Source organism: Lagenorhynchus albirostris, chromosome 10 (genome assembly GCF_949774975.1).
Source record: "Lagenorhynchus albirostris chromosome 10, mLagAlb1.1, whole genome shotgun sequence".
NCBI classification, from domain to species: Eukaryota; Metazoa; Chordata; class Mammalia; order Artiodactyla; family Delphinidae; genus Lagenorhynchus; species Lagenorhynchus albirostris.
In genome coordinates this window covers 96,680,542-96,704,577 of record NC_083104.1, presented here as the reverse complement: position 1 = coordinate 96,704,577, position 24,036 = coordinate 96,680,542, and the positions used below count along the sequence as shown (strand labels likewise).

Genomic DNA, 24,036 nt, shown 5'->3' with positions numbered 1-24,036 from the left:
GGCTTCCCAGCTTTTCTATCATCTTTTATTTCCTGAAGTAAGCATTTTTCAAAGTCACTTTTTTGCTACCTCTTAACTTATTATGCTCCTTCCTTTTGCATAGGGCTATGTTTGTTAGTTTCTCTTTACTACTCTTTAAGTGAAAGGGTCCAATGACATCTGATACTTGCTGGTTAACAGAGTGCATAAATGTCTCTAGGGTCCCCTGCTGTCCACCTGGGTCACCTGGGCTCTGTTACAATCTCTCTCTCAAGTTCTAAGCCGGCAGGCAAGTTTTGGGCTCAGCCCCTGGCCATGTTTCTTGTTTCCAGAAATCATTCAGCAGTATCAATGTGGCTTTTTTGGACTGAAGAGGGATATTTTTTAAATTTCTACTCTCTGATTTGGATTCCCACAATTTCGTGAGTTATATGGGGATTAAAAAGTATGCAGTGTGTGGTTAAAAGAAAAAAAATGCACATATCCAAATTGCACCTCTGAACCTATCAAAGTAATGTTAGGACTTTACCATGAGTTTTTGCAGTGTACACTACCACTGTCGTATCTAAACACAATATGCATAAATGAAATAATAATAGTTTATTGTTTAATAAGCATAAAGCATTACCACATACCTTGTTTTGTTACTACGTTCTGACGTAAGTAGCCATTGAAGTTTCTATGATTAAGCTATTTAACAAAGACCAATGCTTTACTTGAAAATTCTTGCTTCTGTTAGCATAAGACCGTTATAAAATTTTTCTTTCTATAAAATACACAAATGTAAGAAATGCACAGAAACAGTGGGAAAGTGTGTGCAGGAGCTGCCCTTGCACATCGTTCATTCTGGACAAAAAAGTAGCTTTGCCTGAGATGCAGTGATCACAGACAGTCACACTTTGCACGCACTGCTGCTGTTTACCTCAGTGGGCGTCTATGCCGTGCAAATCGATTGTGGCCTGGGGGTCTATAGATCTTGAAGCAGGCTGTGATTTGTCCCTTGCTCAGACTACATCATTTCTGAAATGTTTACTGCCCATGGCTGTTCTTCCTGCTATGTAGGAGTCCTTTCCTTATTCTTTTTTAGCATCAGTTTGATTCTTTGAAAATTCTGCTTTCAGGGAAAAGTCAGATGTTGGGTTCCTTCATATTTACCTTAGGATTTCTGGTGACAGAAGAGAATATAAATCATTTGATCCAGCAGGAGGTGAGTTGCAAATAGTGCTGGTAGCAGTTGCCCTGGACCCCGTGGAGAAGCTCGTGCCCAGGTCTCCGTTTTCTTTCTTCCCTGTGAAAACCTTCCCCAACTCCCAACAGGCACTGAGGACCTTGAACTTCCTTCTGCAAGCTGTACCTCGGGAGGAGAGAAAACAACTTGTCTTGTCGGAAGGCTCGTGTCGTCTTATGTACGTGACCTTGGCCTGATTAGGTGGTGATGTAAGGGCAAAATCTTTCCGGGTTGTGGCACCTCAGTCTTCGTTCTCCTTGGGTGTTTGGGGTTGTTGGGTTGGTTTTTTTTTTGCCCCATCAAATTTGTGCGGTGAAATGCTTTCTCAGGCTATAGATTATTTTTCATTGTGAATGTGAACCGGATTAGTGACTCATGGGAGAATGTTAAGAGTACAGACTGTGGTGCCAGACCTCAGGCTTCAAATCCTAGTTTGGCCACTTATGCTGGTCGCTCCTCTAGAGCACAGTTTTAGCTCACTACACCTCAGTCTACTCATCTGTAAAATGGAGTCAACGTTAACGCTGATCAATAGAGTTATTGCACAGGTCGAATCAGGCGATCCATTGAAAGCCATTAGCACATTACCTGGTAGAGAGCGAATGCTCAAAGGTTACCAGCTCTTACCTATATCAATAGGGCATGTATTGCTTTTCAAGGGATGGATTTGGGGGTTTTTGGTGACCCACTCACAATTATGTAGTTCCTGGGACATAGAAATTTGGAGAGAAGGTTGTAGTGTGTGACCATGGGAAGCACAACACCAGCACCCTGTTTTGAAATCTGAACCTAAACCTGTGACTGTGTGCTGACCACCAACCAGCGTCGGTGACATCCCCGTGGCACACCGTCATTCGAGGGACATGCAGCCATGACTAGCAAGAGGCAGGGTGACCCAGTTTATCATAGTGTCGACCTGAAAGACGTGATTGGTGAGCATGGAGCTCATGTTTATCCATTTCATTTGTCTTTGCAGGACGCAGTGTTTTCTCTTAATTTTTCCTACAAGATATTCATTGAATAGATTAGTTAATCGTTACCCTTAGTGGTGTACTTAGATCTGGAGAGAAGCCGACCTGATGTTTGCTCCTAAGTCTTCAAACTAATGCAGTGGTCCTGCCTTACTGTTTGAGTGTTCTAGTCTAGTTCTTGAGTGTTCTGCACTTCAAGTCAAATGTGAAATCTGCAAACATAAAAGTAAGCAGAACTCTCAGTGGTGCTGTTCTAAGGCTTCTATTTAATTGTGACAAATCAATCCATTCATTATGAGAAACTGAACTACTACAAGATTTCTTAAATCCATTCTTTAGCGTGAGAGTTATTTCAGATATTAAAAAATCAACATCCACACTTGTTAGCACTTAACTGAAATTCTTAAGTGACTATGCAATATGGGAGTCTGTGTTAATTACAATAATGTGATAACTTAATCCCATTACATCTCTAACTTAAATTTATCAGTTTTTAAAGTAAGTTCCAAAAGCTTATAGGAAAGACCTACAGCATCTACTGTATCATTTCTTCCAGGTGTCAAACTATGTATAAAAAAAAAAGAAAAAAAGAGGGTATGCATCCTCACAGGCTGGTGAGGTGACTGTAAAATTCCAGGATCTTAGCATTTGATGAAGCCTCAGAGATCATCAAATTATAATTCACTTTACAGAGGGAGAAATAGAACCTCAGAATGTATAGTAGCTCTAGCTTCTTTGTAAAAAGTATATGTAAGTCATTAATATATAAACTTGACAATTTTTCCAAAAAATATATTTGTGACATTGAGGAAATTTTGACAATGAATTTGAAATACTTTCAAAGATGTACATCTTGGATTAAAATTTTAATGCCAATATAGTAGAGTTTTACTTATGTTCATCTCAGTAAAATGAAATTTATCTAAATGTTTCAGGAAAGACCTTGCAAGGACAATCTTGACTGTGGGTGGTAAGAAGTATTAAGAATTTTAAATGTTAGAATGTTAACTATTGGACATTGGGGGTTTTATGGGCATCTTGGAACTATGGGGAATAAGTTATGGTCAAATTAAAAATAGAAGTTAGGATTTTTATATTTAATTTATGATGAAAGAGTTAAGCATGCTAAATCCATAAAGAATAATTAATGAATATTCCTTTACTCACCAATGAGCGTAGTCCAATTTGATCCTTTTTCCACATTTGCTTCAAATCCTTTTTTAAATAAATCAGAGTTACAGGTAAAGCCCCTGTGTCCAGATCCCCATCCAATTCCCCTCGCCATTCGTAGAGGTGATCCTTTGACTTGGATTTGTTTTTCATTTCCAAGAATATTTTTGTACTTTTATGCTGTGTATTCACAAGCAACATACGTTATTGTTTTTGCAAATTTAAGTTTGTGTATCCAGCTGCAACCTGCTTTTTACCTTTAAAATTGTTTGAAATCTAAACATGTCGATGTGTGTAGTTTTGTTTATCTGCTGTGAAATACTACAGTTTCTTAGGATTTTATTTTTATAGATGTATTTAAGGCTGGATAAAGCTGCTTTTTAAACAATTGAGGTATAGTTGATGTATACTATTATATAAGTTACAGGTGTACAATATAGTGATTCACAATTTTTAAAGGTTATACTCAATTTACAGTTATTATAAAATGTTTGCTGTATTCCCCATGTTGTACAGTATATCCTTGTAGCTTATTTTATACCTAATACTTTGTGCCTCTTACTCCCCCACTTCTATCTTGCCCCTCCCTCCTAGGGGTAACCACTAGTTTGTTCTATCTGTGAGTCTTGGACAAAGTTGCTTTGGATGAATGTTTTAATATATCTAAAATATAAATTGCAGAAATATCATTTTTTAAAAATTTGTTGTATACTGACCTATCATTTGGATTTCCCCCTACTATTTCTTACAGATGAATTTAAATGATTATAATTGCTCCAGGATATGTCTTTCTGCTTATAACTATAAGACACAATGCTAGTCTTCTAAGATGGACCTTCTTAGAGCAAATGCTGACCTGTGGAACTCAGTTTTTCTTTTGCTCTGTGCCCAGAATTATCCATGTCTGCCGTATGTTTAATCTCTAGATTATGACCAGCAGGTGGCTCTTTGTGAAGCATTGTGTAGACTGACCGTGAAAAAATCAAGGGAAGACTTTGTCCATCAGTGGTTTGAAGATGATACCATTGCTGAGGCTTTCAAAGAAATTAAAGATCGAGAATTTGAGACGGTGAGATTCTTGGTCGTGAAAATTCCATTTAATCGATATTTATGAAGCATCCTTTCAGCGCCTTCCTGTATGTTGGGCTCAGGGGAGGATTTTTTTTCTTAAATGTGATTCGGTCGCCATTCTTAAACTTCCTGTTTCACTTTCACTTATGTGAAATAACTTGAGGGTAATAGAAACAGAATATTTGTGGACCAGATACCAGCATACAATTAGGACATCTTTACAGGAAACTTAGCCTGGAGCCAGAGCTGTGTGAGTTTGATGGATCCAGTCAGAGACAGTGGTCATGGAGCGGGAAGTGGTTTTCAACAAACCTTGAAGGGTAGGGAGAGTTGGAGAAGAAAAGAATGTGCATTTGGGCCTTGCAGAGAGTAGCTGGCATGATGACAGGAGGCTGAAGCTGGCATGGGCGCTCTGGTAGCAGAGGAGTATTATGGGGTGCTTGTGTTGTGAGCCCTCCAGCCTTCACAGTTTGGAAGAACAATAATTTTCGGTGTCTTCCATGCAACCCGGCCTCACTGTGATTGTGTCCTCAGGTAGCACAGACGTAGTTTATGGCTCTGCCATATACTCACCTTTATCCTAAAATAGCTAAAATGTTTTCCCTCTCCTTTAAAAAAAGTTCTTAAGATGAGGGTGATTCTGTAGGAAAAGCTAAAATTATTAGTAACAGTGCTCATGTTGAACAAAGCCTTTCTGGTCAAAACTGCTGAGCACTTGGGATTTTATTAAATCCGAACCTTCAAATATATTATGAAATATGTTAAATTTGACTTTAAGCCCGTTGCCAGATCTGCAGTAGTTGTTTAGCCAGGATGCAGTTTGATCTAAGTGGGAATACCATGAGTTGGGTTTGGGTCCCAACTGATGTGATGTATACATTTTGGCAAAGTAGTTGACTTTTTTTAAAAAAAAATTTTAATTGAAATATAGTTCATGTACCATGTTAAATGTTACAGGTGTACAGTATAGTGATTCACAATTTTTAGAGGTTACAGTTCCATTTATAGTTATTATAAAATACTGGTTATATATTCCCTGTGTTGTGCAATATGTCCTTGGAGCTGATAGTTGACTCATGAAGCCTGAGTGTTCTTATCTGTAAAATGGGAATAAGACCAACTTCAGAATTGTGGGAATTAAATGAGAGAAACTAAAAGTGCCTGAGATGTTGTAGACACTCCAGTATTAGTTTCCTTTCCCCTCTGTGCAGATGATTCTCTCATCTGCAGGGAAATTAGAGGAACATAAGACAAAAGTAACTATCCCCTTTCTCAAATCACTTTCCCCCTAGAGCCATCAGCTTCTTAGTGGGACTGCTTTTAGATGAAAGTTCACATTAATGTCCATTTAGTGCTGAATCTAGACACGGGGTGTGAGGACTGTTTGACTACAACAGACAGTCCTTGCTAACAAAAGGGATAAAAGTCTGGATCGGTATCTCTTTGGTTTTAGAAATTTGGGGGTAACAGTCTGCCTCCCTGGTCGCTGTTGGTTGGGAGAACTATAAATGTATTCTTTATTCTTAGAACCTTTAGCGGGAGAGAGATTCCAGGAAGGAGCAGGTTAGAGAACTCCTGATAAGGAAAACCTACGGTGGTTAAGTACACCAGGATAAACCCCAAATTGATAAGTTTCATGGGTTTGTGGTTGGCTTGTGCTGGGGAGATGGTAGGGAGATGGATGCCCTGTGGGTTAGTCGAATATTACAATCCAGGTCATCAGTAAGAGGTATTTCTCTTGCTTGTTCCTGTACATAAAACTGTTGGAGAGCCCATGAGCCATGGCCGTTGAGCCTGCGCGTCCAGAGCCTGTGCTCTGCAACGGGAGAGGCCACAACAGTGAGAGGCCCGCGTACCGCAAAAACAAACAAACAAACAAACAAAAAAAAACTGTTGGAGACCTAAGCATTCCTCAGCTGCAAGTCTCATGGCTGGGGGTTCAGAACATGAGTCTGGAACCTCCCCTTTGTGACACAAAGTATTAGTTTAGTTATCGTGATTAATAATGAATCCTTGTGAAGCCTTGTGATGTCACTGGATCCTGGAAATGTAGTAGCAAACACTGGCCTCTACATGCTGCAAAGGGTAGTATTTAAATTAAATATCTTGATTTTATTTTTTTTAACAAAAAAGTTTGCATTATTTACTTTGAAGGATTGTAGACGGTTTCTCAATCACCTAAATGACAGACTTGGTGACCAAAGAAGGTAAGACGTTTTTCTGAGCTTTACTTTATTGACTAATTCTATTCTGAAAATGTCTAATATTAAAAAAAAAAATCTAGGGGGCTTCCCTGGTGGCGCAGTGGTTGGGAGTCTGCCTGCCGATGCAGGGGACACGGGTTCGTGCCCCGGTCCGGGAAGATTCCACATGCAGCGGAGCGGCTGGGCCTGTGAGCCATGGCCGCTAAGCCTGCGCGTCCGGAGCCTGTGCTCCGCAGCGGGAGGGGCCCCAGCGGTGAGAGGCCAGCATACTGCAAAAAAGAAAAAGAAATCTAGGATCTGTTTTAGGAGAGAATGTAGGATACAGAATTTACTGAGCATTACTAAGTTATCCATTGAGTAGAAACCTCAGAAGATTAGACACATTCTGCCTAGTGATTCATTCGTGTGTGTTTAAAAATGATTTCTATCAGTCTTTAACATATTTATTTGTGATTTGGAACAGTTGTAACTTTATATCCTCCAGGGAGATTTTATGAAGAATGATTTCCTATAGATCTGAGGTTACTCGGGAAAGCCGTATTATGGACAGTTAAGTCCTTGATGAGAAAATATTGGCTGAATTCACTCCTTTCATTAGGACTTTTGCCAAGCAGCTGGGTTGAGGTGTATATGGTACCGGAAAACCTGGCTTGTGGACTGCCAGACGGAGATTTGAATTCTGCCCATGGTAGATCTCCATTTGTAGGTTTGAGAGCCCCTTTCATACTTGGTACCAAGGGACATAATGGCGTACCTAGTTATACATGCTTGTTTATAGAACATCCGTAGGTCGTGTGTGCGGTCCATATTTTATTTTACTTTTTAATTGTGAGGTGTTTTGCAGGGTCTATTCATTTCCATGCATTGCTGCTTTTGCTGATGATTTTGAGGTATGTGTGTCTCTCTTTCAGGGGCTGTGAGGGTGGGGGGTGTATAGTGAAACCCATAGGTAGGTTTACATCAGGCCAAACGGCTCTTGCTACACAGAAGGGCTTTTTTAAAAAAGGAAACTTGCTTCTCCTCTTAGGCCTCAACTCTGAAGCTTATTATTGAAGAGCCCTAGTGTTACTTCTACGTAAAGGAATTTTAGGTTTATACTGCATTCATGAGGTCGGTTACAGGAACCTTGCCTTATTTTATCCTCTTGACGAGCAGCATTATTCACGCCTGGATTGGAGGGAATAGGGCAAGTCCATTGCTTCTTTCCACCCGGTAGACGCTTCCCACTCTATCCCCAGCAATTAGGGTCACTCTCCTTTCTCTAGATCATTCTGCCTTGTACTTTATAGTCCAAAATGGAACAGTCTCTTTTCACCCCCTTCTTTGGTTTCTAGAGGCACAAGGTCCTTCCTGTAAAAGTGCCCCAACGTGCAGCGTCTCGGTTTCCAGGTAAACTTTTCATAGGTCTCTGAACCTGGACTGTGCTGACACTTCCTGGATCATGTCTCTAGAATGTTCTAGTTAACCATTTCATTGTTTTGGGTTGAGGGCCCCCTTCTTGGCCTCTGTGAGCTGAGCCGTTAGCTCACGACTACATTGTACATTCTTTCTAGAACTAATTTTGGAAGCCTGATTCCTATATTTCGAGTCTGTTTTTCTTTCTGGTTGTCTGAGGATTCCAATCTCTGCTTGGAATTTAAATTTCCATCAGCTTCAGTAGGGGTCCTTACACTGGCTTCCCGTGATATAGACTTGTGTTAAAACCTTTGTTCCTATAGACGCCAAGGGGAGAAGGGGGTGGGTGGTGGTGGTGTGATGAATAGGGCGATTGGGATTGACATGTATACACTAATATGGATAAAACAGGTAACTGATAAGAACCTGCTGTATAAAAAATATAATAAAATTTTAAAAACCCCTTTGTTCAACTCTATAGCTGTTAAAGAGTAGACACGTATGCTGGAACAATGGCCAAGAAATGCTATTTACTGGAAAACAAGTGGAAGAATAGTTAAGTCTAGTGTTTGTTCCATGTTGAGGAATAAAAACCTGGCATATACTTCCTGAGTATGTCTAGAACACATCTGGGAGGAAGCAAAGGCATTGTTAATGGTTCCCATGGAAAGGTACCTACGGGAATTTGAGGGACAGAGGAGGAGATATTTATTCTCTCTATTAGCATCATATTGTTTGAATCTGTCTTTCCTTTTTTCTTTCTGTCTTTCTTTCTTTCCTTCTTTCTTTCTTTAAGAGAATATGTTTATTTTATAATGCAGTCATTTCTTGGTACCCATGGGGGACTGGTTCCAGGACCCCTCGTGGATACCAAAATCTGCGTATATTCAAGTCCCATATATAAAACGGCTTAGTATTTGCATATAATGTACACACATCCTCCCGTGTATTTTAAATCGTCTCTAGGTTACATCTGATACCTAACACAGTGTAAATGCTGTGCAAATAGTTGTCAGTACATGGCAAAATCAGGGTTTGCTTTTTTGAACTTTCTGGAATTCTTTTTCCTAAATATTTTCAATCCACATTTGGTTGAATCTTTGGATTTGGAACCCGTGGATACAGAGGGCTGACTAATCAATTAAAATAAAGATAATTTGAAATGTTCAGGTCTTAGCCTTATTCTAACACATGGTAAGTTAGACGGCAAGTCACCATTTATGTTTGATCACAGTACCTCCTTTGCTAGAAGTTTCTCTCCATAGGCAGTGTGGATTGTTACTGCTTTAACATAGAAGAGTTTTCTCTGTGATTGGCACCAGAAAAAAAAAGTTTGTGTGGTTAGAGTTATCTGACACATTTAAACATCTATTAAATTGCTAAGTATAGTAGGGTTTTTCCAGAAATAGATTGGTTATATAAAATTGAAACCTTCCTCCTATTTTGCAGAAATGAGTAAGGCAATAAACGGTGACCCTATAATCTTAAAGTAGGGCTGTTCTCAGAAAAGCAGTTCTGTTTTTAATGGAGTAATTTTCATTTGACCCTTTCATATGATATTAATACTGAAATTATATCTTACAGATGAGAAAACCTGCAGATGAAAAATTAGAGAAATTTTGGATTGATTTCAACCTAGGAACTCAGAGTGTAACTTTTTATATAAACAATCCTGAGGTAATCATGTTCGATTCCGGTTTAGACCTAAGTGTGTAGAGAGTGTTCATATCCAAGTATGTGTTATGTGCTCATGAATTTCACTTATTTTTTCCAAGAGCGCTTTATGGGACTCGGTAAGACTTTTGAAGGAAGCAGCGATTAATTTCAGCATAATAGGTAAGATGTTAATTCTAAACTACCCCGCATTTAGTCCTGAGTATTGTTTCTGTTTACACTTGCAGTGTATGTTTAGTTAATTCCCGAGCAGACTTCGCTTGCACTTGACGTGGAGGGGAGGTGGTGAGTGCTGTGGACAGAAGGCTGTGCTCAGGGCAAAAGATTAGTGAGTCCTCCACTCTGTAACTTTGAGGTTCCATGACTTGCCTGGTTTTCTCGTTGTAAAAATGATTATGGTTCCTCAACAAACTGAAAATAGGATCACCATATGATCCAGCAGTTTCACTTCTGGATATATATCCAGAAGAATCGAAAGCAGGACTCGAAGAGATTTGCATATGAACGTTCATTGCAGCCTATTCACAAGAGTCAAGAGGTAGAAGCAGGGGCTTGCCTGGTGGCACAGTGGTTAAGACTCCGCACTCCCAGTGGAGGGGGCCTGGGTTCCATCTCTGGTCAGGGAACTAGATCCCACATGCATGCCGCAACTAAGAGTTTGCATGCCACAACTAAGGAGCCCGTGAGCCGCAACTAAGGAGCCCGCCTGCTGCAACTAAGACCCGGTGCAACCAAAAAAAAAAAAAAAAAGGGTAGAAGCACCCCAAGTGTCCATCGGCGGTTGAATGGATAAAGCAAATGTGATCTGTACCTACAATGGACTATTATTTAGCTTTAAAAAGGAAGGGCATTCTGACACTTGCTACAACATAGATGAACTTTGAGGACATCACGCTAAGTGGAAAAAGCTAATCACAAAAAGACAAATACTGTATGATTCCACTTACATGAGGTATCTAAAGTAGTCAACTTGATAGAGACAGAAAGTAGAATGGTGGTTAGTTACCAGGGGCTGCAGGGAAGGGGGAATGGGGAGTTGTTTAATGGGTACAGAGTTTCAGGTCTGCAAGATGAAAAGGTTCTGGAGATCTCTTCTACAGCAATGTGAATATACTTAGCACTACTGAACCGCACACTTAACATTTACCTTGTTAGCCATTTTTATGTTTTGTACCACAATTTTTTATTTTTTGTAATTTTATTATTTTATTTAAAATAAATTTATTAATTTTATTTATTTATTTTTGGCTGCATTGGGTCTTTGTTGCTGTGTGCCGGCTTTCTCTAGTTTTGGCAAGCAGGGGCTGCTCTTCGTTGCGGTGAGCGGGCTTCTCATTGTGGTAGCTTCTCTTGTTGCGGAGCACGGGCTCTAGGCACGAGGGCTTCAGTAGTTGTGGCCTGGACCAGGGCTCATACCCGTGTCCCCTGCATTGGCAGGAGTATTCTTTTTTTTTTTTTTTTTTTTTGCCGTACGCGGGCCTCTCACTGTTGTGGCCTCTCCCGTTGCGGAGCACAGGCTCCGGACGCGCAGGCTCGGCGGCCACGGCTCACGGGCCAGCCGCTCCGCGGCATGTGGGATCTTCCCGGACCGGGGCACGAACCCTTGTCCTCTGCATCGGCAGGCGGACTCTCAACCACTGCGCCACCAGGGAAGCCCTGGCAGGAGGATTTTTAACCACTGTGCCACCAGGGAAGTCCTGTACCACCATTTTTAAAAATGGTTATAGTACCTGCCCTCCCTTTCCCACATATTTATACTAATAATTGGGTATGTACAAACTATTTAAATATCAGCCCTGACTCCCCCTTCTTTTTTTTAAAATTAATTAATTTTAATTTTTGGCTGCATTAGGTCTTCGTTGCTGCACGCAGGCTTCTCATGGTGGCTTCTCGTTGCAGAGCATGGGCTCTAGGCACGCGGACTTCAGTAGTTGTGGCTCACTGGCTTCAGTAATTGTGGCTCGCGGGCTCTAGAGCGCAGGCTCGGTAGTTTTGGCGCGTGGGCTTAGTTGCTCCGCAGCATGTGGGATCTTCCCGGACAAGGGATCGAATCCGTGTCGCCTGCATTGGCAGGCGGATTCTTAACCACTGCCCCACCAGGGAAACCCTGACTCCCCCTTCTTAAATCTCCGTCACCTTTCTTCTCCTCTTGGTAGGTAGGGTTGAGGGGCATGGAGTCAGGAGTGATCTTTTTCTGGGCGGGTAGAAGAAAGGTATTGGTCCAGTTCAGTATTTCAGATATAGTCACACTTGACCAGGATTCCTGAATTGGGTCTCTTAAAAAATGGATGTTTTGAAAGTAACTCAATACACATAATCATTTTTTAAGTAATTTGCTTTACTAGAGAGTTAAAACTAAATACTATGCAATTATGTGGATTTTATACTTCTTTTCACAAAGGATTTAGGGCAGCTTGCATATTTGTAACAAAATAATAGAAATAGAAAATTGGAACCACAAACAAGAATAAAAATGTCTGTCAAGAAGGTTGATCTGGCCACCATGGAGATTCAAATTTGGTGCTTAGCGCTTCCCTGGTGGCTCAGTGGTTAAGAATCCGCCTGCCAGTGCAGGGGACATGGGTTTGTGCCCTGGTCCGGGAAGATCCCACATGCCACAGAGCAACTAAGCCCGTGTGCCACAACTACTGAGCCTGCACTCTAGAGCCCGTGAGCCACAACTGCTGAGCCCACCTGCCACAACTACTGAAGCCCACACACCTAGAGCCTGTGCTCCACAATGAGAAGCCCACCCACTGCAACGAAGAGTAGCTCCCCTCTCCGCAACTAGAGAAAGCCCGTGTGTAGCAATGAAGGTGCATGCAGCCAAGAAGAAAATAAATAAATTTAAATAAAGTTGTACAATTTAAAAAATAAAACAAATTTGGTGCTTAGCTTCCTGAAAGCCAGGGTGAAAAGTATGATGGATAACATGATTCTCATCATACAAGTCCTGGAAAGAACAAATCCATCCTTCCTGGCCTTGAACTCTTAACTTGAAGGTTCTCCCATGGGACTACTTAGGATAAGGTAATCCTTCCTCAGCCCTGAGCGTTCCTTGCTGGAATTTCCTGTGTACATAAGTTAACTTTGGTGTTTTGTTAAAGGGTAATTTTTGAAAAGGTAAAATCATGACCCGCATACAAATATAAAATAAATGTGGGTAAAAGATTTCATTAATTAGTGAGCAAATTAATAAGATGTAATAACCAGGAGAATCCAAAGAATCACAGATACAAGCAATGCTGAAATTAATTTACAAACAGATGTACGACTAGACTGTTGCATTTCACAGACACAATTAATTTGAATTTATATGAGCAAGAATCACTTGCGTTATTATTTTTAATTTCCCCTGTTACATACTAGAGAAAGGGAAGTTTGGGCTAGATTAGGCAGTAAAGGAAGTGGCGGAAGAGGAGGAGAGCCTTTCACCGTGAAACTCTGGGAGAATGAAGGGACAGTGAAGACTGCCCACGTTTCAGATGCTAATTGCAAGTCTCAGGTTGACCCCTGTACTTCTGACCAACTGGCTACCAATCAGAGGTTTTACAAGCTCCTCCTCGGGTTTGAAACTTGCTATAATGGTTCACAGAACTCTGGGAAGCATGCATTTACATTTACCATTTTATTATAAAGGATATAATAAAGGATACAGATGAACAGCTAGATGAAGAGAATACCCAGGGCAAGATCCAGAAGGATCCCAAGTGCAAGGGCTTTTGTTTCTGAGGAGTTGGGGTGCATCTCCCTCCTGGAACGTTTGTGTTCAACCCAGGAGCTCTCTGAACCCCGTAGCTTGGCGGTTTTTACGGAAGCTTTATCATGTAGGCATTATGGAATATTAACTCAATCGCTGGCCCTTCTGCCCTCCCTGAAGGTTGGGGAGCTGGAAGTTCCAACCCTCTAACCATACCTTGGTCTTTCTGGCGACCAGTCCCCATCCTTTTTTTTTCTTTTCAAGAAATATCATTGATATGTAAGCAAAACCTTTTTTTTAAATTAAATTAAATTTATTTTTTATACAATAGGTTCTTATTAGTAATCAGTTTTATGCACATCAGTGTGTACATGTCAATCCCAATCACCCAATTCATCCCCCCCACCCCCACCCCGCTGCTGCTTTCCCCCCTTGGTGTCCATATGTTTGTTCTCTACATCTGTGTCTTGATTTCTGCCCTACAAACCGGTTCATCTGTACCATTTTTCTAGGTTCCACATATATGCGTTAATATACGATGTTTGTTTTTCTTTTTCTGACTTAACTTCACTCTGTATGACAGTCTCTAGATCCATCCACAACTCTACAGATGACCCAATTTCATTCTTTTTTATGGCTGAGTATTATTCCCTTGTATATACATACCACATCTTCTTTATCCATTAGTCTGTTGATGGGCATTCAGGTTGCTTCCATGAACTGGCTATTGTAAATAGTGCTGCAGTGAACACTGGGGTGCATGTGTCTTTTTGAATTATGGTTTTCTCTGGGTATATTCCCAGTAGTGGGATTGCTGGGTCATATGGTAATTCTATTTTTACTTTTTTAAGGAACTTCCGTACTGTTTTCCATAGTGGCTCTATCAATTTACATTCCCACCAACAGTGTAAGAGGGTTCCCTTTTCTCCACACCCTCGTCAGCATTTGTTGTTCGTAGATTTTCTGATGATGCCCGTTCTAACTGGTGTGAGGTGATACCTCATTGTAGTTTTGATTTGCATTTCTCTAATGATTAGTGATATAGAGCATTCTTTCATGTGTTTGTTGGCAATCTGTATATCTTCTTTGGAGAAATATTTAGGTCTTCTGCCCATTTTTTGGATTGGGTTGTTTATTTTTTCAATATTGAGTTGCATGAGCTATTTATATATTTTAGAGATTAATCCTTTGTCCGTTGATTCGTTTGCAAATATTTTCTCCCATTTTGAGGGTTGTCTTTTCGTCTTGTGTATGGTTTCCTTTGCTATGCAAAAGCTTTTAAGTTTGTTTAGGTCCCATTTGTTTATATTTGTTTTTATTTCCATTACTCTAGGATGTGGATCAAGAAAGATCTTCCTGTGATTTATGTCAATGAGTGTTCTTATGTTTTCCTCTAAGGGTTTTATAGTATCCAGTCTTACATTTAGGTCTCTTATCCATTTTGAGTTTATTTTTGTGTATGGTGTTAGGGAATGTTCTAATTTCATTTTTTACATGTAGCTGTCCAGTTTTCCCAGCACCGCTTATTGAAGAGACTGTCTTTTCTCCATTGTATTTCCTTGCCTCCTTTGTCATAGATTAGTTGACCATAGGTGTGTGGGTTTATCTCTGGGCTTTCTGACTTGCTCTATATTTCTGTTTTTGTGCCAGTACTGTGTTGTCCTTATTACTGTAGCTTTGTAGTATAGTCTGAAGTCAGAGAGTCTGATTCCTCCAGCTCCGATTTTTTCCCTCAAGACTGCTTTGGCTATTTGGGGTCTTTTTTGTCTCCATACAAATTTTAAGATGTTTTGTTCTAGTTCTGTAAAAAATGCGATTGGTAATTTGAAAGGGATTGCGTTGAATCTGTAGATTGCTTTGGGTAGTATAGTCATTTTCATAATATTGATTCCTCCAATCCAAGAACATGGCATATCTCTCCATCTGTTGGTATCATCTTTAATTTCTTTCATCAGTGTCTTATAGTTTTCTGCATACAGGTCTTTTGTCTCCCTTGGTAAGTTTATTCCTAGGTATTTTATTCTTTTGTTACACTGGTAAATGGGAGTGTTTCCTTAATTTCTTTTCAGATTTTTCATCATTAGTGTATAGGAATGCCAGAGATTTCTGTGCATTAATTTTGTATCCTGCTACTTTACCAAATTCATTGATTAGCTCTAGTAGTTTTCTGGTAGCATCTTTAGGATTCTCTATGTAGAGTATCATGTCATCTGCAAACAGTGACAATTTTACTTCTTCTTTTCCAGTTTGTATTCCTTTTATTTCTTTTTCTTCTCTGATTGCCGTGGCTAGGACTTCCAAAGCTATGTTGAATAATAGTGGTGAGAGTGGACATCCTTGTCTTGTTCCTGATCTTAGAGGAAATGCTTTCAGTTTTTCACTATTGAGAATGATGTTTGCTGTGGGTTTGTCCTATATGGCCTTTATTATGTTGAGGTAGGTTCCCTCTATGCCCACTTTCTGGAGAGTTTTTTTAATCATAAATGGGTGTTGAATTTTGTCAAAAGCTTTTTCTGCATCTATTGAGATGATCATATGGTTTTTCTTTTTCAGTTTGTTAATATGGTGTATCACATTGATTGATGTACATATATTGAGGAATCCTTGCATCCCTGGGGTAAATCCCACTTGATTATGGTGTATGATCCTTTTAATGTGTTGTTGGATTCTATGTGCTGGTATTTTGTTGGGGATTTTTGCATCTATATTCGTCAGTGATATTGGTCTGTAATTTTCTTTTTTTGTAGTATCTTTGTCTGGTTTTGGTATCAGAGTGATGGTGGCCTCATAGAATGAGTTTGGGAGTGTTCCTTCCTCTGCAACTTTTTGGAAGCATTTGAGAAGGATGGGTGTTAGCTCTTCTCTAAATGTTTGATAGAATTCACCTGTCAAGCCGTCTGGTCCTGGGCTTTTGTTTGTTGGAGGATTTTTAGTCACAGTTTCAATTTCATTACTTGTGATTGGTCTGTTCATATTTTCTATTTCTCCCTGGTTCTGTCTTGGAAGGTTATACCTTTCTAAGAATTTGTCCATTTATTCCAGGTTGTCCATTTCATTGGCATAGAGTTGCTTGTAGTAGTCTCTTAGGATGCTTTGTATTTCTGCAGTGTCAGTTGTTACTTCTCCTTTTTCATTTCTAATTTTATTGATTTGAGTCCTCTCCCTCTTGCTGAGTCTGGCTAAAGGGTTTCTCAATTTGTTTGTCTTCTCAAAGAACCAGCTTTTAGTTTTACTGATGTTTGCTATTGTTTTCTTTGTTTCTATTTCATTTATTTCTGCTCTGATCTTTATGATTTCTTTCCTTCTGCAAACTTTGGGGTTTTTTTTGTTCTTTTCTAGTTCCTTTAGGTGTAAGGTTAGATTGTTTATTTGAGATTTTTTCTTGTTTCTTGAGGTAGGCGTGTATAGCTATAAACTTCCCTCTTAGAACTGCTTTTGCTGCATCCGATAGGTTTTGGATTGTTGTGTTTTCATTGTCATTTGTCTCTAGGTATTTTTTGATTTTCTCTTTGAGTTTGTTAGTGATCTCTTGGTTACTTAGTAACGTATTGTTTGGCCTCCATGTGTTTGTGTTTCTTACGTTTTTTTCCCTGTAATTGAGTTCTAATCTCATAGCGTTGTAGTCAGAAAAGATGCTTGATATGATTTCAGTCTTCTTAAATTTACTGAGGCTTGATTTGTGACCCAAGGTGTGATCTATCCTGGAGAATGTTCCGTGTGCACTTGAGAAGAAAGTGTAATCTGCTGTTTTGGGATGGAATGTCCTATAAATATCAATTAAATCTATCTGGTCTATTATGTCATTTAAAGCTTGTGTTTCCTTATTAATTTTCTGTTTGGATGATCTGTCCATTGGTGTGAGGTGTTAAAAGTCCCCCAGTGTTATTGTGTTACTGTCGATTTCCTCTTTTATAGGTCTTAGCAGTTGCCTTATGCATTGAGGTGCTCCTTTGTTGGGTGCATATATATTTATAATTGTTATATCTTCTTCTTGGATTGATCCCTTGATCATTATGTAGTGTCCTTCCTTGTATCTTGTAACATTCTTTATTTTAAAGTCTATTTTATCTGATATGAATATTGCTACTCCAGCTTTCTTTTAATTTCCATTTACATGGAATATCTTTTTCCATCCCCTCACTTTCAGTCTGTAAGTGTCCCTAGGTCTGAAGTGGGTCTCTTGTAGACAGCATATATATGAGTCTTGTTTTTGTATCCATTCAGCAAGCCTGTGTCTTTTGGTTGGAGCATTTAATCCATTCATGTTTAAGTAATTATCGATATGTATGTTCCTATTACCATTTTCTTAATTGTTTTGGGTTTGTTTTTGTACATCCTTTTCTTCTCTTGTGTTTCCCACTTAGAGAAGTTCCTTTAGCATTTGTTTTAGAGCTGGTTTGGTGGTGCTGAATTCTCTTAGCTTTTGCTTGTCTGTAAAGCTTTTGATTTTTCCATCGAATATGAATGAGATCCTTGCCGGGTAGAGTAATCTTGGTTGTACGTTCTTCCCTTTCATCAATTTAAGTATATCCTGTCACTCCCTTCTGGCTTGTAGAGTTTCTGCTGAGAAATCAGCTGTTAACCTTATGGGAGTTACCTTGTATGTTATTTTTCATTTTTCCCTTGCTGCTTTCAATAATTTTTCTTTGTCTTTAATTTTTGCCAATTTGATTACTATGTGTCTCGGAGTGTTTCTCCTTGGGTTTATCCTGTATGGGACTCGCTGCGCTTGCTGGACTTGGGTGGCTATTTCCTTTCCCATGTTAGGGAAGTTTTTGACTATAATCTCTTCAAATATCTTCTCGGGTCCTTTCTCTCTCGTCTCCTTCTGGGACCCCTATAATGCGAATGTTGTTGCATTTAATGTTGTCCCAGAGGTCTCTTAGGCTGACTTCATTTCATTCTTTTTCTTTATTCTGTTCCGCAGCAGTGAATTCCACCATTCTGTCTTCAAGGTCACTTATCCGTTCTTCTGCCTCAGTTATTCTGCTATTGATTCCTTCTAGTATATTTTTCATTTCATTTATTGTATTGTTCATCTCTGTTTGTTCTTTAATTCTTCTAGGTCTTTGTTAAACATTTCTTGCATCTTCTCGATCTTTGCCTCCATTCTTTTTCTGAGGTCCTGGATCATCTTCACTATCATTATTGTGAATTCTTTTTCTGGAAGGTTGCCCTTCTCCACTTCATTTAGTTGTTTTTCTGTTTTATCTTGTTCCTTCATGTGGTACAAAGTTCTCTGCCTTTTCATCTTGTCTGTCTTTCTGTGAATGTGGTTATTGTTCCACCGGGTGCAGGATTGTAGTTCTTCTTGCTTCTGTCTGCCCTCTGGTGGATGAGGCTATCTAAGAGGCTTGTGCAAGTTTTTGACCAGTCCCCATCCTTAAGTCCTCCAACCCCCAGTCCTCTAACCCCCAGTCACCTCATTAACTTATAAAACACTCATCACCCCGGGCATTCCAAGGGTCTTAGAAGCTCTGGTGTCAGGAACCAGGGTCAAAGACCAAATATTAGAACAAAAGATGCTCCCAGCACCCCATCACTTAAAATGCATTTCAGAAGCTCTGTGTCAGGAACAAAGGCCAAGATCAAATATATATTTCTTATGGTGTCACAGATGGGAAGAAGCACAAACGAGCAGTTTTACAGTCACAAAACTGGAAAGATAGTATACGTTGAGTTGGAGATGTCTCCTATCTGTAGTAAAGGAAAGGGGTTTATAAACATCTTACTAGAAATGTAAATTCAATATAATCATAAGTTAAGAGTAACTTAATTTATATAGTCATTACCTGTTACTATTCACTTAAGGTATGCAAAATATCATTGGTGTTTATTCTGAAGTTAATATTTTTATAGACTTCCATGGATTTTCTGACTGTGGTACCCCTAACATTACATATTTTAAGTTTCTGAACCTGAACTTTGCTGTTGAGGTGATTTTCAGCAACCAACTTGCCAAACTTACTATTCTACACTTCATAAACATATCACATTTTGGGGAGACTTTAAAATTCATAAAGTGCCTCACAGTAGCAGGAGGAAGTAGGTGTGATGTTTTAGTTTTATAGCCGAGGCAACTGAGGCTTGTGTAGCAAACACTACAAGCAAGACTTGCCTTTTGCGTGCCGAGCCCTTCCTGCTAAGGGGTTGACAGTGTTTTAGGGGCCTGTGGAGGGCAGCCCTTGGGCTACTTCTTCTTGCCCTTGTACCGAGCCCCACAGCCCAACTAGCTATTTACATTTTCAGACCTTGTTTAGAATTACTTTTGCTACAGGGATTTAGAGACTTTCTCTGCAGTGACTGAACGTCCAGTAAGATCAGCATTTGGGGGATTGTTGAACTTTACTAGAGGCCAGCACTGTTGTATAGAAATAGGATCTGAACCATATATAAAAAAATTTCTAGTAGCCTCATTAAAAAGTTTTTTTCAAGTGGACTAATTTTAATAATATATATTTATTTCACTCAGTATGTCCAAAATATTAACAGTTTAACATGTAATCAATATGAACAATTAATGAGATGTTTTACCTTCTCTGTTTTGGTCCTGTGTCTTCACAAACTAGTGTGTATTTTATGCTTATAATGCAATTCATGTTGTACTAGCCACATTTCGAGTACCACTGGCCACAGATCTAGACCCAGGTGTGTCTCTTTTTTCCTCTTTTCATTCTCATCAGTTTGGGACCCTGAGCTTTGCCTGCTCTTTCATGGGTTTTACTCTTTTCACCCCTGCTGCTTCCAACACAGCTTGTACTTCCTGTGGCTTATTCTTGGGCTCGCTATGAATTGTGGTCTAAACTATTTTCTCTTCTAAAACCAATTACTATTTGTCAGTAAAGGGCTGATGTCCTGGTAGGAGGCCCTCAAGGAGACTGTTGTCTGAGAATTAGGCCTCTCTGGAGAATGTTTCCATTTCTCTTCTTTAAGTGGAATCTGTTGAGATGAGTGTGGATTATTCCAGTTTGTATATTGAGAACAGTGGATTTTATTTTGAATTTTAGAAATGAGTGGGATCTGAGAGAGACAGAATGAGAATGAGTGTTGTGCTTAATATATTGAGAAGTAAAATACCTGTTACAGTTGATAGCTTTGTATTCACAAATGTTCTTTAAAAAATGGATTGAATTTTAGAAGACAAAATATCTCATTTGCTATGCTGCTAAGTTACTTCTATCTCTGCTAGATTAACTGCTTAAACATATTTTTGTGTGTGTGTGTCTGTGTGTAAAAACACATGTGCATCTAATAAAAATAATTTCAGAGTAACTTTATTCAAATAATTTCTTTTCAACTTCTCATTGTGGAAGAATCTGGACAGTGAACAAATATCCCAGTGCAGTTATTTAAAATTATAAAATTTAAAAATATAACCTTTCAGTATGTTGATCTACATTGGTATACTTTATTTTTGCTAGAAACTGAGATGAAGATGCTCAAAATTGACCTGAAGAAGCCTATTAATATCAGAAACAAAGAAGTGATGAAAATAGAAATTCATTTTGAATTGCAATTCAACATAGCACAAGCTTCCATTAAAGCTTTAGGAGATGACAAACAGGTGGCATGTTTAATTCTTCTTGATTATTTATCAGTAAATATGTTTTAGTATGATTTCATGTCTCTTACATTTCCATGTTGGGGTTTTAAAAATTGAGATATAATTGACCTAAAACATATTAGTTTCAGGTGTAAATCATGATGATTCCATTTTTGTATATATTGTGAAAAAATCGCCACAATGAGACTAGTTGACAACTATCACCATTGGTAGAAGGTTTTTTTTTGTGAACAAAAAAAATTTAGAGAACTTAGTCTCTGAGCAACTTTCAAAAATGCAATATAGTATTAACTATAGTCATCATGTTGTACCTTACATCCCCGTGACATATTCATTTTATAACAGGAAGTTTGTACCTTTTGACCCCCTTCACCCATTTCGCCTACCCTCAACCCCCTCCTCTGGAACCACCAATCTGCTCTCTGTATCTATGAGCTTGTTTTTGTTGTTGGTTTTGAGATTCCACATATAAGTGAGATCATACGGTATTTGTCTGTCTCTGTCTGACTTATTTCACTTTTCATAATGCCCCCAAGGTCCACCCATGTTGTTGCAAATGGCAGGATTTGCTTCTTTTTTTATGGCTGAATAATATGCTGTTTTAAATATAGATGGATAGATACACACACATATATATGTGAATCCAGCTAAATGTTTGTCAATTTTGTTTATATTTTCAAAGAACCAGCTCTTAGTTTCATTGATCTTTTCTATTGTTTTTTTAGTGTCTTTTGTTTATTTCCGTTCTGTTCTTCATTTGCTTCCTTCTACTAACTTTGGGTTCATTTATTTTTCTTTCTAGTTCCTTGAGGTGTAAAGATACGTTGTTTATTTGAGTTATTTCTTTTCTTTATTATTATTATTGTTTTGGTCACTCTGCACAGCATGCGGGATCTTAGTTCCCCAACCAGGGATCGAACTTGTGCCCCCTGTATTGGAAGCACAGAGTCTTAACCACTGGACCACCAGGGAAGTCCTTCTTTTCTTTTCTGATGTGGGCATTTATCACTATGAACTTTCCTCTTAGAAATGCTTTTGCTGCACCTCATAAGTTTTGGTATGTTGCATTTCCATTTTCATTTTCCAAAAGTTTTTTTTAATCTCTTGATTTCTTCATTGACTCGTTGGTTTTTCAGAAGCGTGTTATTTAATCTCCATGTATTCATGAGTTTTCCAGTTTTCTTCTTGTAATTGATTTCTGGTTTCATACCACTGTAGTTGGTAAAGATGCTTGATATGATTTCAGTCTTCTTAAATTTATTAAGACTTGTTTCGTGACCTAATATATGATCTATCCTGGATTCCATATGTGCTTGAGAAGAATGTGTAATCTGTTGCTTTTGGGTAGAATGTTATGTATATGTCAAGTCCATTGGATCTAACATGTCATTTAAGGCTGATGTTTCCATATTGATTTTCCATCTGAGTGATGTATCCATTGATGTAAGTGGGGTATTAAAGTCCCTTCCTGTTATTGTATTGCTGTCTATGTCTCTTTAGTTCTGTTAATAATAAATTTTTAAAAGGATTACTGCTTTTAAAAATCATGTGATTTTTGGTTTTCATTTCAGGTGAGGCCTGACCAGACGAAAATCTCCTCAGACGGTTCTGGTGAGTTTGAGAAAGAAGACACTGAGATTCCTAGCAGCCACGAAAGAGAGACAGGTATATTGGGAAATAACAAAATTTCTTACCTGGATTCCATAGAGAAGCAATGATAAAATATTACTTGAAAGAGGTCACTGAAAATCTGTGGTCATATAGGAGTAATTAATGTGTTATTATACCTTTGGAGGAAGAAAAGTTGCTGATTAAACCTTGAATTATTTTCTCCACCTGATACAGTTTGTCTTGGGGTCAATTGGAAATGACAAAAGAGAAATTATGATGGGGTGGCAGGAGGCAAGTGCGTAGGGCCCTGTCTACCCATGAAGCTGGCCCTGCACAGGTTACATATCTCTTATGATTTAGACCCAAAAGCAGTTTTCCAAGGTGCCCATAGCAGGTCCTAATTACCAGCTCTTACCAAAAGATGGTGATGTACTTGCAGTATGAATCTTATGAAGAGCATTTGGAGGGTGTACGCAGCATTGTGTATGGTTATTGTTACCATTCTTTATTGCTCTTTTCTTAATGTGTATAGACCAAGCAAAGGAATCTACCGAGCTGGCAGAGTTAACCAGTGCTGAAGATAACAATTGCCCAACAACTCTCCCCTTAAATAACCAGTCTGAGCCTACTGTGAGTACAGGGAACTGGGGACAAGATTCTGAACTGTATCCACCAGGATGCTGGCAGGTGGAAGCTGACTCTCCGGCTTGTCCATTTTCTCCTGGTCAACCATCTCTCTCTTTTTTCACTATCCCCTCCTTTAAATTACTTTTGCCTGCCGTGTTTGTTTTTTCTCGACTTTCACTCATCTTGGCTCTCCCGCGGAATGTGTCGCTTGGCTGGCTTTGCCTCATTCCCTCATTTGGGATCTGGAGACTGAGTTTGGGAAAAGCAGCCTAATGTTTGGAATCAGACCTGGTTTTCACTTACTGATTGTGGGAACTTGGGAAAATTACTTAACATCATTGAGCCTGAGGCTTCTCATCTGTGAAGCAAAGGTAATAGCTGGTTTACAGTGTGGCCGTCTTAGGATTAAAAGCACAAATACATAAAGCACCTAACACACTGCTTGGCATGTATTGGTGTTCAGTCCATTTTCTTATGTTTGATTACATGGACACATTATACAGAAATGTGATAGTGTTATGATTTTTTTTAAAAACAAATACACCAAAGATTATTCCTCCAGATAGATTGTCTTTTTGGGAACTCGTACATATCTCGACAATTATGATGCTGTTGAAGACATTTTTGTAAGTCTTCCTTTGATGTTTCCCTTAGTAACTCTGAGACACTCTGTGATTGTCTTTGATGGTGGCAAATCTTCTGAGGGTAGATATTGACGTTTCTGGAACAGCCAATAGTCATTTGGAGCTAAATCTAATGAACAAAGAGCCTGATACCCTACTATTTAAATGCTTTTCTTTGGAACTGTAAAAGATTTCAAAGACAACATAGTTAAACTTAGG

General features: G+C 39.0%; 2 protein-coding genes across 2 annotated transcripts in view; one reads left to right on the top strand and one right to left on the bottom strand.

The window, feature by feature from the left end:
- The window catches only part of NEDD9 (neural precursor cell expressed, developmentally down-regulated 9), a 503,823-nt gene that overhangs the window by 166,370 nt on the left and 313,417 nt on the right, over window positions 1-24,036 (bottom strand). The window lies entirely within an intron of this gene.
- SYCP2L (synaptonemal complex protein 2 like) overlaps window positions 1-24,036 on the top strand; it is a 67,809-nt gene that overhangs the window by 8,647 nt on the left and 35,126 nt on the right. Inside the window, exons 6-17 of the mRNA XM_060163698.1 lie at window positions 1,101-1,186; window positions 1,297-1,385; window positions 3,114-3,148; window positions 4,275-4,417; window positions 6,574-6,626; window positions 7,468-7,513; window positions 9,603-9,695; window positions 9,794-9,854; window positions 20,814-20,956; window positions 22,528-22,621; window positions 23,100-23,254; window positions 23,904-23,930. Coding sequence (XP_060019681.1) covers window positions 1,101-1,186; window positions 1,297-1,385; window positions 3,114-3,148; window positions 4,275-4,417; window positions 6,574-6,626; window positions 7,468-7,513; window positions 9,603-9,695; window positions 9,794-9,854; window positions 20,814-20,956; window positions 22,528-22,621; window positions 23,100-23,254; window positions 23,904-23,930 — 1,025 coding nt within the window. The remainder of the gene's footprint in view (window positions 1-1,100; window positions 1,187-1,296; window positions 1,386-3,113; window positions 3,149-4,274; window positions 4,418-6,573; window positions 6,627-7,467; window positions 7,514-9,602; window positions 9,696-9,793; window positions 9,855-20,813; window positions 20,957-22,527; window positions 22,622-23,099; window positions 23,255-23,903; window positions 23,931-24,036) is intronic.